The sequence below is a fragment of the Halyomorpha halys genome, unplaced genomic scaffold (genome assembly GCF_000696795.3).
Source record: "Halyomorpha halys isolate HHAL.00 unplaced genomic scaffold, Hhal_1.1 Scaffold570.1, whole genome shotgun sequence".
Taxonomy (NCBI): Eukaryota; Metazoa; Arthropoda; class Insecta; order Hemiptera; family Pentatomidae; genus Halyomorpha; species Halyomorpha halys.
This window is the reverse complement of record NW_027113602.1, coordinates 60417-77010: the sequence shown is the minus strand read 5'-3', so window position 1 is coordinate 77010 and position 16594 is coordinate 60417. Positions and strand designations below refer to the sequence as shown.

At 31.7% G+C, this 16594-nt stretch overlaps 1 protein-coding gene across 1 annotated transcript in view; it reads right to left on the bottom strand.

The window, feature by feature from the left end:
* Vps13 (vacuolar protein sorting 13C) overlaps positions 1–16594 on the bottom strand; it is a gene marked incomplete in the record, with an annotated part of 159879 nt that overhangs the window by 127210 nt on the left and 16075 nt on the right. Inside the window, 10 exon segments of the mRNA XM_067051012.1 lie at positions 713–884; positions 1865–2027; positions 3589–3741; positions 3829–3977; positions 7374–7485; positions 8701–8947; positions 11066–11189; positions 13060–13285; positions 16041–16167; positions 16251–16370. Coding sequence (XP_066907113.1) covers positions 713–884; positions 1865–2027; positions 3589–3741; positions 3829–3977; positions 7374–7485; positions 8701–8947; positions 11066–11189; positions 13060–13285; positions 16041–16167; positions 16251–16370 — 1593 coding nt within the window.

Here is a 16594-nt window from a genome sequence, read left to right as displayed (position 1 = left end):
GTATATTTTCTGATAACCATTTAAGATTTTTTTTTTTTTTTCCTTCGCCACAGGAAGTGGGCTATTACGTCATTTTCCCTCTCGCAGCCCAATACAATTTGACTCTTCCTCTTAGTTGGTCCGCATCTCGTTCAACATCCTCCAAGCAACACACGCCAAAAGATGGTCCCCATCCATGTCCCCTATGTTGCATAGAGGACATTTCGGGGAATCTACGATGCCAATTCGATGGAGGTGTTTTTGGGGCAGATCATGTCCTGTTACTAGCCGAAAACAGGCCACTCTCTCAGCTCTGCTAAGATTGCTGGGGATTCTTTTTTCCTTATCCAGTAGGCTCTCCCACTTCTTTCCTTCCGCTTGAACTTTGTGTCTAGCACATCAAAACTCGAAGCTCAAAATTATTTAAGATAAATTTTTCTATACCCTACCATAGTTTGAATATTAATAGGCCAATCCCAATACACAATAGATATAAAAAAAAAATCCTTCAGATGGCAGTTAACTACACAATCTTAAAAATGAATTGAAAGTTTAAGGGTATAGTGGAGGTGAACAAACTGGTTCTTATGATTAATTCAACATCTGTGGTAAGCAATACAATACTAAATACAGGTTGTACATATTTATGCTGCATAATAAAAAAAAAATCAATACAAATACTACATTAATAATTAGCATTAAAAAAAAATAAATAAAGTAAAATGACCAATACCTGCAATAGAAAAGTTCACAGTTGACAACTGACCACTGACTTTTAATTGTGGAAGGCGGGCGTCGTCCGTAATAACACATTTTCCTAAATTAATTGTCAAAGATGTCGGTTGTAGAAAATACATATCATTAGAGGGAGCATTCCATTTTTCAACTGGCGTCGCGAATACAACCTACGCAAACAAACATAAAATTTAAAAATTGTTAGCTTCAATTAACTATTTCACTATTGTACTTAGAAGTGTCAAGGACTGAAAAATAATAAATAATAGTCATAAAAATAATAAATCTAGATTACATTGAAGCATAGTTAATTTATATGAGTATGTATTTAAACAAGCACCAAATAGAACTCAAGAAACAACAAGTATGATATTACATCTATAAGTATCTATAAAAGAAATAATAATAATCCAGACAGTTGGGGAAAGAACTCTTTTTTTGCCATTTCTGACACCCAGAGGAGGTGATCTGTAGCAGAGGGAGTTAAGGCGTCTAACTTAGCAACCATGGGTTCGAACCAGGCATGGGGTGCAGTTAACCAGGGGAGGGGGTGTAGTTAACTTTTATTATGTGGCGGTCCCACGGAATGAAATCTTAATTCCTCAACCTCACCAAAGTTAGATTAGAATATTAACCTGTAGATAACCCTTTCAGTATGTGAGAAAACTTCCAATCCAATTACAAAAGACTAATTTACATGACTATGATATGGCCTATCCGAACATATTGAGTCCACTAAAACCATAAAATTCCTCTTGTATCAATCCAAAATCCTTCATAAAATTCTCAATGCATAAAATTCTCTAAGGAGAAAGCTTTGTCACAAACAAAATTATTGATAAAAACCTTAATATTCCATATGTAGCTGAACTAGCCTAAACCAGAGATGTCAATGCTTCCATAAATGAACCCAATTATCACCCAAACCCACTAGTTTCTAACTATGCTTCCTTTTCTATTCCTGTTAATTCCCAAAGACCCCTGAAAAGAAAATGGGACAAATAAGACCTTCTAATATAGAAATATTCTTGCAATGTTACTAATTGGTAGTTTCTTCACAAAACTTTCATTTCATTATACATTAATCACATTTACTTATTAAGTTTTTATTTTAAATACATTTCAAGAAATATATAGAAAAAACAATTACTTGTAAATCTGACAATTGAAGGACGAAATTGTCATAGCTGTATTCCATGAGGTATTCAACAGTGAAATCCGTATCCTTTGCTTTTTCCTTAGCAATAAATTCCTTTCTAGGAAGAGTCTGAATCTGTATATTACCTAATGTCACAGCAAGCATAGGACATCCTCTGTAAAGTAAATAAACTCGCTATTTAAATTTGTAGTGGAGGAATAAAATATAATAGCAAAAAAAGAATAGGTGTATGTATAAGATAAAACAGACTTAAAAAAGTAATTATAAATTGGAGGATAAATACAGTTCAGTAAAAATAATTGTAAATGGAGCTGGTCGGGGGGTGTGGTCAGCAAAAAAAGAAAAAAGAAAAAAAAATGAACAACAAATTATTTATTTGTGCTGACGTTTCAACCTAAGTTTCAGGTCTTCATCAGGGCTATAAAACAAAAAGAGAGATAACAACCATCATTAAGAGAAACATAAAATCAAAAAGAAATTATAAACTAACAAATTTGGAAATATACATAACAATGAATAGAAAATAAAAAATAGTAGATTAATAACCATGGAATTAGCCAGTAGTTGGTTGATAACAATATGAGATGAAATATAATATTATATAGGCAAGAAGATATATATAAGATATGTAAGTAGCGTTTATAAAATCTTTTAGTTATATAGATGAGTACAAAAAATTAGTTAAATTAAGAATAGAGCATATGTAAAAACAATATTTTAAAAAAGGAACAAGGGAGAAGAAGAAATATGGGGAATAGGAAATTAAGAAAGTGAGAAATATAAGATATGAGAGAAAGAACATACAGTTTTAGGCAGAGATTCAGGCCAAACTGTTTAAATTTTAAGAAATTTTGCTAGAGTGCGAAGGAGAAAAAAACCTTAGATGGACAAGAAACATCAGCATGAATAAATAATTTTTTGTTTATTTGTGTTTTTTGTTTATTTGTATTTTTTGTTTCTGCTGACTGCACCCTCCAACCTTCTTCTTCATTTATTAATCTACATCTCATTAAAAATAATTGTAGATAACTCAACAGAATATTTATAATAAATCTTCCACAGATTCCTATCCCCACTACTGGACATGGACATATACCCATTACTTTATAGATAATGTTAAAAGTATTTTAGCTTATAATTAGAGATGGGATTTTAATGAGAAAAAAACCAAAACAAGCGATTATTTTAACTTAAATATGTAATAAAAATGTAGGAATATTTGATAAAAAATTGAAATGATTAAAAAAAAATTAAAAATGAGAAAATCCAACTGACAAAGCTTGAAAATTAACAAAATGATGTATAAAAAATTTTAATTTGCTTAAAAGTTTTAAAAAATAATTTAATTGTAAAAATAATTTTAATATTTAAAATTCATAAGACATTTATTTTATTTTGCATTATCTGTATTAGCTCATTTTTGGTAGAATTTAATGCAGATGTGACTGGCACTTTACACTCCTAATAAACAATCTTTGTCATACCAGATGCTGAAATTTTTATATCTCATGCACTAAAGTTTTGTCCTAGTTTGAAAGAGAAATTAAATTTGTCATCCAAAACTTAGGCAAACCAAGTGCATGGCAAGTCTTATTTGTCAACTGTACCCAAGGAGTTAAGAAGCATTAAGACAGAAAACTTGTTTATAAGACAATTCAGCAATTGCTATTTTTATATTATATATTTTTTCAAAATTCATAATACGAGTTACTCACTCAACATAGAATCCTTCTTGTGGTAAAATAACAGAAGATGGTTGAATTATGACACGGATCTCCATAGTTAAGTGATGCTCTAACATGTTCTGTAAACCTAGAGCTGATACTTCTTTAAATTCTTGCAATTTCGCTTGAGCTGCAGCTTGAATTCTATAAAAAAAACAGTTCTAAAAACTTCTGTATCTTTTTAGAATAACATATGATAATATCTAGTCATAAAAGAAAAAAAAAACTTACTTAGAAGTAACAGTGTTTTCCTTAATAGTAAACAGCTTTATAAGATGGTTTATTGTCAATGCATCATATACTACAAGGAGAGGTTCAGCGAAAACATGGATTTTTTGATCGATGCTTTTGTTATCTAACGGATTAGTTTCAAATAAAACCTACAAAAAAAAAAAAAATTATAATAGTAAAATAAAGTACAGTTGATCCTCATTACAGCAAAACTTATTATCCTATAATACTGGTCTAAATCTGGCCTTGTTCTCTGACTTTTTTTTTATATAAATAATTCAACTATATACAGTTCCACTTCTCTTAACAGATACCCCTCTATAATGAAACCTATCTTAATGGACCATTTTGCTAAGGTCCCAACGAAAAAGGCATAAATTTAATTTATTTTGTAGTGGATCACTCAATATATGACAGATTAAGTGAGCTGTGGCAGAGCATGAAGGCTGCAGAAGTAAGAGTGGAGAGACAAAGGACCTGAAAGGCAGACAAAGAGACCCTTAGTTTGGTGACCAAAGAAGAAGGTTCATCAGGACAGATGCAGGCAGCAGAGAAGGTTAAGAAGAGATATGGCACTGAAGGTTAAGTACCAGTGTTGGAGAGACTATGAGAGTTTTATATTTATGAAAGGGGAAATAGTATTGCCAGGGACAAGTGAAGTGTTAGTTTTCATTCCTAATATAAAATACAGTGCCAAAGAGAATCTATCATGAATAATTGTAAAGGTTGCTAAAGCAGAGTTTATTTAATTTAGTTTGTATCTGTACATAAACCATGTATTGTTCCCAATAATAACTTGTGATATCGCCCTCAATAAAATGTTGAAAACCATAGTTTAATCTTATATTTTTCTTTAATATCTGATTTTATTATTATGTAAATAAATGTTCATCCAGAACTCCAATTCATACATTTATTACAATTTGAACTATTTTATTACAGAAACCCTCCAATTCAGATCGGGATACCAATTTGTATTCTACTGAAGAATTTTTTTTTGTTAGTATTAGATTGTAATTTTTTTTGTTTCTATTGGGTTATAAAATAAGTTCGTAGCGTTTTTCAATATTTCAATTAAATCCTCTTAGTGTTTATAAAATCATGTTTACTTGGTCAATAATGTTTATATATTCTAAAATAGGATTAGTTAAGGAGCTTTTATGCATCATTTTCAACCAAGATTCCTTATCTTTATGCGGTATTTTGCTTGCTCAAAATGGAAGAGAAAATAATTCATTTTCATCATTTAATGATTTTTTATTTCCGAAAAGGAAAATCCGCTGAGACATTTTTTAAGTTCAGGATACTGTACTGATCGTATCAAAATGGGTCTTATATAATTGATTAAAAATAATTACAAGAATTTGTTGTATAAAAAGGTTTTTATTGAAATCATCAGTAAAAAATGCTACGAGCTTATTTTATAACCCAATACTTATAATGCATAAAAGCACCTTAACTAATCCTTTTTTAGAATATATAAACATTACTGACCAAGTAAACATGATTTTATAAATATAGAGAGGATTAAATTGAAACATTGAAAAACGCTACAAACTTATTTTACAACCCAATATATAAGTATTAAAAACAATGATATAATTCAGGATGGAAAAGTGAAACTGAAATGAATACGATCAGTGATATCCTGAATTTAAAAAATGTCTCAGCGGATTTTCCTTTTTGGAAATAAAAAATCATTAAATGAAAATGAATTTTTTTTCTCTTCCATTTTGAGCAAGCAAAATACCACTTAAAGATAAGAAATCTCGATTGAAACTGATGCATAAAAGCACCTTAGCTAATCCTTTTTTAAAATATATAAACACTAAGAGGATTAAATTGAAAGATTGAAAAACGCCACAAACTTATTTTTCAACCCAATATATAATTATTCAAAACAAAGATAATTCAGGATAAGAGAAAAAAAAAATGTCTTTATGTCACCGTGGGTGATTGATGGGGCCCCTACAGTGGATAGGTTATGTCCTCATAAAGGTAGATTTAGAAACGGGGCACGTCTGCCCGGCTTGTCCTCTTGGAGGATGAGCAGATGTAGTCTGCCCGTCGTGGCCTAAATGATTAAGACAACAGAGATGACCAGAATGCAGGCTATGAGTACGTAGTGAGGAGACACTTGAGATGATGTATGTGCACACAATGAGACGCTAAGATGTCATCTGTTCATTTGCCATATATATACTAACAGCCGAGAGTAGTTGTTTTGTTTTAAACATAATAAAAACCATATGTTCATATAATCAATTATTGGACCATATGTAGGCCACAAAAATCACTAACCAAGCTAGTAGTACTCAATTACAAATCAATATATCAGCCTTCGAATATGCATTTCCACGTCTATTAATGAAAAACGTTAAAAACATTTCAAGCTCTCTTAATGGAACTATCTATAAGTAGAATAACTGTAATTTTAAACCTGCCTATTTGAAAAAAACAGGTAAACAAAAAGCCTCTTTAACTGATAAAGAATTCTAGGTCACTTGAGAACCCTGTAGTACAGGTTAAGGGGCCTCTACATGTTGGCCAAGCCATGGCGAACTCAGACTTGAGCGAGCATGTAGATGGGTGGCTTGTATGAGTTGGCCTAAGCTTGTTGCCGATCCATCGAGAGTCGGTTTTTTGGACACAGATCAAAGGGGTTTGTGAGGATGCTCGTGTAGCATCTCCACCATTGTTCTTTGTCTAGTTGCAACTGAGAGCTGTTAGGAGGTTAAAGGTGTTTGTTGGTACTTTTTATAATAAATTTTATATTTAATCTTATTTATTTATATTTAATTTCCTTTAATTTTCTTTTTTTTGTAATAAAAATAATATAATCCCAGAGCAATGGCTGAAACCATTTGTACATCCGCCATGCTTGCCTCTCTGAATAACACTGATATGTGGATGGTCCTCTCTTTGTTTACCGAGCATTTGTACAAGCCTCTGATTTGTGGTGAGCGGCCAACATGTGGATCCGCCTTTACACTGTACATAGAATCTATCTATTCCTCCCCCTTTTTTTTCCAAAATGACTGGACTGATTTTATTTTTTTAATTTGTTACCAACATATCACTCCTAAGATGATCCTCAGAATGCCTCTTTATCATCTGCCTTTTTGTTCCAAAATGGAGGTCAATTAAAGATTTCATATGCCTATATCACCATGTATGGTGATAAAAGAAAAGTATTAAGTGTTTTGTGATCACAATACCAAAGGCTTAAAACAACAATTAAATGGAAATGGTGCATAAAAATGATCTCTTAATCAGTTGACAGGACTGACTTTATAGCATATTTTCATGTTTTGTAGGGTTTGGCCTACTATGCTTGTGTACCGAATAGGGCATGGCATCCCATGCACAATAACTGTTTTTCCAATAGACTTTGATGCCAAAACTGTACAAATAATTTTGATGAAACTTGCCTAAAATTTTCTTCTTAACCCCTCTCAACTTTTCGTATATATACAATAAATCTCTAAGATTTAATTTCGATCCGATTCCGTGTTATGTTGAGGGCCCACTGTAACATGCCTTACCTTCAATAGGGGTTGTTCTTTTGAAACAGCTGTTTTGGTGGAAAGCAATACAGGGATCGTACCATTTTGGTCAAGACCTCTAATCAGGAATTTCTCGATTGAAACATTTACCCTAAAAAAAAAAATAAAAGTGGTTAAATAATTATAGCTTAGGTATAATATTGTATTATATAAAAAATAAAATAATTAAATAAGATAAAAATAATTACATGTGGTAAATATGATTACAAGAATTTTAAATATACATATATAACATAGATTAAAATTGTTGATAATAATAATTTAATTTTAGGATTGTAAAGGTGCACTAGTATGGGACAATTATTCCGAAATGTTGTACATTGAAAAATATAGAATAGGTTATATTCATTTTGGAAGTTTTTTCTCCTCAACAATATAAAAAAAATAATAAAAATAATTGTTTTTGTTTTTTTAATTAAGCCTTAATTTGCAAATAATAATGTAGTATGCTAACAAGGTGTCCTGAAGACTAACCAATCGGTTTTCATACAACTAACAAATATTAAGAAACATAAATTTCTGGTTTGATAAGATTTTTTTTTTTAAATATTAAATACGAAAGGTCAATACATTTATTTTTATAAATTATGAAGATGTTCAGGAGTGCGGTCAAAAGAAAAAAAATAGATAACAACTATTTCTTTGTGAACGTTTTGCCCCACTTTGCTGAGCTTTATTAGGGTTAAAAAAATACAAAATATTTTTATAAAGTAGAATAATAAGATAAAAAAAAAAATTAAGGTAGAGTTAAAATTATGTAAAAATAAGTAAAAAGAAAATTATATACAAATGAAAGAAAAGAAGAAATAAAATAGACAATGATAAGAATATAAAAGTTTGCGAAATTTTTTATATTCTTATCATTGTTTATTTTATATTAATACTATTTTATTTCTTATTCTCTTTTATTTTTATATAATTTTGTTTACACTCATTTTTACATAATTTTAACCCTGCCTTAATTTATCATTTTTTTATCTTGTTATCCTACTATGTCCAAATGTTCTTAGTTGTTTTTGTATCCTTTTAGTCCTGATAAAGCTCTATAAAGGGGGATGAAACATCAGAAAATAAATAGTTGTTAACTATTTTAGTTTCTTTTGACGGTACCCCTGACCATCTTCTTATAATTTGAAATAATATGGTCAATTATTTATTCATATAATTTATTTTTATATATATGTTAATTTCTTGGTTGAGACTGGTTATAATAAAGTAGATCCTTTTGGCCAATATGAGTATTATCAAGGATAATCTCGAATTTGAAACTCAAATCCTTATACACTATGAAAAAGGAATAACATACGACAAAGATTTGCTAGCAGGCCTCTGCTGAACTGTAGTTATTCCTTCCGTCAGCTTAATTGTCATCAAGGGAACTCCATTCTCATCGATTAATTTGATTTCAATTTTGTGGATTATTGCGGATAAGTCGAATTCGACGAAAACTTCTGGATAATCGGTCGGTGTTTCGCCTTCTGTGTATCCTATGGCCTTATACATATCATCTCTTTCTTCTGGTGTTAAGACATCTTGCATTTTTGATATAGAAACTGAAACAGCAAGTTGAACGAGCCATGGAAATACACAAGTCCTTAAGAAATAATATAAACAGATTAAAGTTTTAGATAAAAGGACATTAGAGTTGCAGAGTTAAAACATTATTTAGGAGATAAAAAAAATCATTTATTTGTATAAAAAACACAATTAAAATTTAATGTCTAAAAATTCGATATATTATATTAAAAGTTAATTGATTGTGTATCTTTAAATAAAAAGAAGATGACCAGGAGTGAGGTCAGTGAAGTAAGGAACAAAATTAAGCAAAATTTTTAATTATAACTTATAATAATAAAAAATAAGTTTTGCCTATTTTTGTTCTTTACTCAGAGATGGGCAAAAATTGGCTATAGATGAAACTAAAAGCTGAAATTGCCATGGATATGACTCTTATTCATGAATGAATCATTGATAAATAAATATTGTATCCATCAAAATTTTAGCTATTAGTTCCAAAGTTGCCCATCTCCGCCTTTACTTCATGTTTTAAACTAAGCACTATTGAAGCAAGCCACTTTTTTTTTTAAGAAGTTACATATTTAAACACATTGTTTCCACTGTTCTAAGCAGGATTTTTAATGAAAAAGCTTTAGTATTGCATAGGTCATTTTACATATTACCTCTAATAGAGATCAGGGGTAAAATTCTGAGGATATTACTGAACTAACGTAAAACAGCATCCTTTATCATAAAGGATTAAGAAGATTCAACCAATGAAATACCAATTATCAATGTATTCATAATTTATATTATATATAATAAATGTTATTTTGTTTTTTTTTCCTTACGCCACAGGAAGTGGGCTATTACGCCATTTTCCCTCTCGCAGCCCAATACAATTTTATTCGTCCTCTTAGTTCGTCCGTATCTCGCTCAACATCCTCCAGACCAACACACGCCAAAAGATGGTCCCCATCCATTCCCCCATGTTGCATAGAGGACATTTCAGGGAATCTACGATGCCAATTCGATGGAGGTGTTTTTGGAGCAGATCATGTCCTGTCACTAGCCGAAAACAGGCCACTCTCTCAGCTCTGCTAAGATTGCCGGGGATTCTTTTTTCCTTATCCAGTAGGCTCTCCCACTTCTTTCCTTCCGCTTGAACTTTGTGTCTAGCACTTGTACTGTCCTTATAATAAGCGCTTATAAGTGATTTCACTGTTCTGTAGGAAAGTGGTAGAACAGGCTGGTTCTCTGCACAACCAAGTTTAGCCAACTTGTCAGCTTGCTCATTACCATCTATGCCAACATGGCCTGGTATCCACTGCAGGGCTATAGCCCTTCCTCTTTTCTTCATGATAGCAGCCATGCGTCTCCGAGGTCGCCCTCTCCTTGTGGCACCATACATTTTTCCAAGCAGAATTCCTTTTTGCATTCTTGATTCATCCATCTGTGCTCTGTGACCCAACCATACAATTCTCCTTGCTCATATGAAGCGGACAATGTCACAAGACCATGTAGCTCATATAGTTCACTGTTCTTCCAGATTCTCTATTCACCCTCTTTCAACACAGGGATTTTACGGAGAATTTTCCTCTCAAAGATTTTCAAAGCATTTACTGTGGAGATGCAAAGGGTCCAAGTTTCCACAGAATATGTCACTACTGGTCTTAACAATGTTTTCCATAACCATATTTTTGTTGTTCTTGACAACAGCAATGACCGCAAGAGAAATAATAAAAAAATAAAATGTATGTTTTCAAAGTAACACTTATTGGCAGCCATTACTCAGCTTTTAATTCCTACCACTATCCTATAAGGAATAGAAGGGTTTAGCCTTAAAGGGTACGATCATTTACCAATGATTCCAAGTAGGTAAATTTGGATACTTCCAAAAGGCATGTAACTTTCACCCCTACTTTACTAGGTATTTCTTCAGAAGCCATACAGATAGATCAGACTCCATTTATGACTAAACATGAACATTTTGCTGCAACTTCCGAAAGCTAGGAATGATACAAAAAAGCAATCAAAAGAACAACCAGTTATATCGATAATGTCATCTGCAAAGGTGATTGATTATCATTTGCAGATGACATTAAAATGATCCCCATAACAAAACATTATAAATAATAACTTATATAATTTAAAATAATCGTTAAAGAATTTACCAGTTAGTGAATCACCTGTTTCCTGAGACTTTTCCTCTCCATAAGAACTACCATAAAAGAACCGAGAGAAAAAACCTGGCCCCTTCTTTTGTTCTATCATAGGAGAAACAGATTTTTGAGCAACCTGAAATAAAATTTAAAACAATAGTAGTTAATCATAAAAAAATATAATGATGAATAAATTAACATCTAAAAACAAATGTGATAATGATAACTAAAGTTAACTATCAACTACAAGATAGTTTCATGCTAGTGTTGTAAGAGTTATTTCATAGTTAGCACTATATCTTGGAAAGCTAATGAGTTATGCCGTGGTCTTCTATTTACTCGTCATCTTTGAACACTTATAAAAAATGTGTAATGTACTAGTTTAAATATGAATGCAACTATAGTATCTTACATCAGGAAAAGGACTGTGGTAATTTGTGTTAAAAAAATAAATAAATAAACTCAACCATTAAATAAACAAATTTGTTCATGCAAGTATAGTCCCTCTGGTTAATGTTGTCCTTAGAGAGAAAAGAGGACAGTCAACACCTCCAATAATTAGTCCTAAAGAAAATTATATGCAATTAATAAAAGGCTCAGCGAACCAGAAGTTTTGATGCTCATACCATTGCTGTCTTCATACATCTGTACAGTGATGTTTGTCTAAACCCAAATCTACAAGATCAGTCGACCAATGCTCTTGCTATGCTTCATTCTAGCTCTCGGACGTTTACCCATAGGTTCAGAATTTATTAACTTTATAGGGATCCGTTCATTACTAAGCCCTACAACCTAACATTCCCTTCTTATTCCCAGCATTGTGTAGTCTTCTAAATTGTCTAGCTAACTTATCCTTTTTCTGTCCAAATATTTTACTATCGATGTATCTATCAGTAGACGCTACAACCCTATGATGGGTCCTGGCCTCCTCTATGAACCTCCGCCATTTGGCTTGGTTTCGGGCTGCTTCCTTCTAATTTCGGACTCTAAGCAGGTCTTGTACCACACCATCCATTCACCAGAGCTTAGGCCATCCGACTCTTAGACAATGGATTTCTTCTTCCATGACTCTTTTAGACATTTTGTCGGGACTTATCCATGCAACATGTCCTGTCCACCCAAGGCGTCCCAGCCTAACAAAAGTCATAATATCTATATCCTTGAGCAGCTCAATTCTCCAGCCTTCCTCATTCCTTACGGTCCCATAGATTCTTCAAAGGATCTTCCTCTCGAAGACCAGCAGATTATTTCTATCCTGTGTGGATAGGGTCCATGTCTGGGAGGCGTATGTTAGGATAGGAGGCAACAAATATCGGTATCCACATGCTTGTAAGTTCTTTTGACTTTTGTTAGCTATAACATTCGATTTTCATTATAAAAAGGAAATAAATTAAGAAAGGCTAAATTAAAGGAAACATAAATATCAACATAATAAATATAAATATCAATATCAACTATCAAAAGTAGGTTGTAGATGATCAAAATTCATAGAAATAGTAATACATAACTTATAAATTCCATACTTTTTATCAGAAACTTGTTAATTTAATAACCTAGACATATAATGTATTTATAAATATATATTTGTCACATCTTAAATAAAAAATAAACTGCTTAAGTTAATTAAAAAAATTTAAAACAATGCAACATGTAAAATTGATAGAATTTTAAAATATACCATCTTAAACCAGAGTTGATTATTGAATCTGAAGGTTGGAGAAATTCTTTAATTAATGAAAACACAGAGAGCACAAAAATTTATCTATTGGAAGTTCTAAAAAAATGCGAACTGAACAAAAATGTAAGGATGCAGCACAAGTGCCCAAAAACCGACACTCAACCAGTTGGCCACAAATTCAGGCCAACTTGTACCAACCAAGCCAAATAATCCATCCACACAATGGTTCATATGCAAATTTGTTCCATTTAAAGAACTTTAAAATCCTAACAATCGATAGTAATTTTACAATAATATATATTTATAAGATGGTTTTAAGATTTGTTACCTCTCGCGTGGCCATTTGCCTTGCTAAGACGATATTCAAAACATCAAGATTCTCTTCGAGCTGTTTGCAAGTGGCTTCAGCTTCCTTGCTGTGAGTCATTAATTTATTAACATAAGCTTTTACATATTCTTGGAACATATAGCGATGCATTTTTATGTGATTCCAGTCCCAATCTTTCTTTTTTCTTTTAATATCTTCTACTATGCATGTGTAAGCAAAATTCCACCTAAAAATTATTAAAAAAAGAATTGTAGACTGCATTTCATAAATATAGACCTAGCTTGCCAAACTAATGGCTATTATGATATGATGAATACTACCCATTACAACAAGAACACTAACTAAAACTGAAGATTATCATAATTAAATAAATAAAACGGTATCCTTATCAAGTCTCAAAAATCTGTATATCAATAGTCCAACGTTTCGGCCAGTTCGGTAATCCTCAAGGACAATCTTAAATATAAATTCACACTTCACATCAAAAATTAAAAAAAAAAAAAATGAACAGGCTATTTTGTTCAGGTCATCAAATTTAAGTCAAAATCACCCATTTTTTTTTTTTTAACCTTCATTAATTTTTAAAACTTTAATTTTAGATTAAAACAACACTATCCACTATTTTATAAACAAACTGCATAACCAAAATTTAAAAAATAGTGGATAGTGTAGTTTTAATCTAAAATTAAAGTTTTGAAAATTGAAAATTAGTTGAGGTTGATAAGGGTGATTTTGACTTGAATTTGATGACCTAGGCAAAATAGCCTGTAAAACATTTGATTGATAAAATTTTGATGTGAGGTGTAAATCTATATTTAAGATTGCCCTTGAGGATGGCCGAATTGGCTGAAACGTTGAACTATTGATGTAATAAAAAATGTTGAGACTTAATAAGGATACCATTTTATTTTAATTGTTTAATAGATAAATACCAGTCTTAAGAATTTGATTAATTATATAGATTATAATAATATTTAAAACAAAAATACATATAAAAATTACATACATATAAAAATACAAATAAAATTACTAACGGCCTATTTGCACATGAAAAGTATCTATTGTGCAAGTAATGTCACAACAGTTCTTGATTACATAATGATTGTGAACCTAACCTCAGTAAAAGTTCAACTAAGTGGAAAAAAGATTAAAATTGATAATTAAATAAAACAAAAAATAACTATTACCATAGATAACAACTAACAGCAGTTATTTAGCCAGTGGACAGCAAATGTGATCATATTAAAAAAATAACAAAATAAATAAAAATAATTTAATTAAAAGAAAATCGCGGAAATTCCACCTGGGATATGCCAACCTAAGACCAGTGAGCCTCTAATTACTGGCATTCACCGATGACGTAGTTATTTTCTCGGACACTGACAAGAATCTGCAGTTCAATATTAATATATTAAAAAAAGAACTGAGAAAGATTAATAAGGTTAGCAACCATGGAAAAACAAAAGTAATGAGGGTTGAGAAGAAGCCTAGGAAAAATATGCGCGTCATTAGAGTTGAAGAAAAAATCCTGGAACAAGTAGAAAACTTCAAATAACTTAATGAAAATGGATATATTGATTCAGAGATGGCTGAGCAAATCACTGCTGCAAGCAGGATGTTTGAAGCAGTTAAGAGAGGTTTTCTAAACAGGCGAGAGGTAGAAAAGAAAAAAAAAGTGGTCGTTTTCAGATCGACATTTCTTCCAATTTTGACATATTCTTCAGAATCATGGACACTGATGAAGAAGCATCAATCAAGGATACAAGTGTCAGAAATGAGATTCCTATAAAAGATTGAGGGGAAAACAAGAAGAGACAGAGTACGCAACACCACCATCAGGTCAAACCTCAATATTAAGCCGGCTAATGATGTGATTGAAGAGATTCGACTGAGATGGCTGGGACATGGTCTGTGAATCGATCTAAGGGAGGCCTACCGAACCAAAGTAGAGGGCAAGAGAGGAAGAAGACGGTCTAGAAGGAAATGGGAAGATGAGGTAAAAAGCGACTTCCAGAGAAGAGGACTTCAATGGAATGACAGAAGGCACCTTGCAGAAGACTGGCAGAGCTGGAGAGGACTCTATAAGCTTCTTCCTCACATACAGTTCCAGAGGATTGATAATGATGATGAAAAGAAAATTGGACTACGAAAATGAACCTATATTTGACTACTATTTCTTCTAAGAGAGGGGATGTTATTGCGTATTAAACATATTAGTGAATTATTAGTTTTATTAATATAAAAAATAATGAAACTTTGTGGTGGTTGGGTGCCTTCCACTAAACTCTACTCTACGGCTCTTTGCAAGTATATTCAGTCCTATTGAATGCCACCATATGGAAAGCTCTTGCATCTGTACATGTTAACATAAGAAAGTGTATCACTGTTTTAAGAGGGCTTTAGTTTCATTCAGTTGTGAAAGGCATCCAACTAATATACCATGTTTCCTTATTTTTTTTTTAGACAATATCACTAAAAATCCACTAAGATCTTTAAGGTGATATGTAATAACACCCAATCTCACAGAAGAAATAGGAGTACCAAGACAGGGTTATTTACATAGTTGGTTTTTAGAAAAGAAAAAAAAAATTGATTTCAACTTGGGACATCAAACTTAAAAATCAGTTGGAAGAAGATAGTTGACCATATGAAGTAGATTCCAGGAAGATGGTTCGGGTGGTGGTCAATAAGCCTAAAGGAACAGACAGGCAGATATAAGAGATTAATTTCTGTATTTTAAGGTCTAATTGTTACAAAAGAATCACGAGATCTCAATGAATAATCTGAGCCATTAAACTTGAAAATGTGGTGTTACATACCTACTAATGAGTAGGTTATGTAACACCCCTAAACACATTACCAACCTTTTGGTTTTCCATAAGCGGGTAATAAGTTGTTAATATAATTTTCAAATTACTTATTAATCGAAAATGAAAATACTAAGTTAATAGACCCAAAATAATATATGAAATACGACTTACCAGAGTTTTTCATTGCCCTTATATGTTAGAACACTTGGTCTATATTTTCTATAAATGCTTGCAGTTTGCATTAAGCTCAATGTTTCTAAGAACATCATCAAGTCTTGATACTGTTCCTTGGTCATACCTGAATCATTAACAATTTATTTCATTGGCAGAAGCTCAGTAATGAAGGCTACCATGTACAAATATGTAAAGTATAGAACTCACAAATAAGCAAGCCTTCTAAATCAAAGCTCAGTGAAAATTTTGGGATAGCGAAGTTGGTACCATCCGATTCCGGGTGCAAATTTATTCTAAGGTTTGATTTTGCGTTAATAGGCCCCAATACTATAAAAAAAAAAAAATAAACATATCAAATACTTGAATAATAAATCAGTGAGATATTTTTCACTTTCAATGGATTACTGAAAAAGAAAATTTAATTTGAATTAAAGTCATAAACAAATTATCAATTCTATAAAGGGAGAGTAGGAGTTGAAAATAGGAAAATTTAAGAAAGCAACATGAGGAATGTAAAGGGGAGTAGCATTTCAAAGGATAAATATTTTATA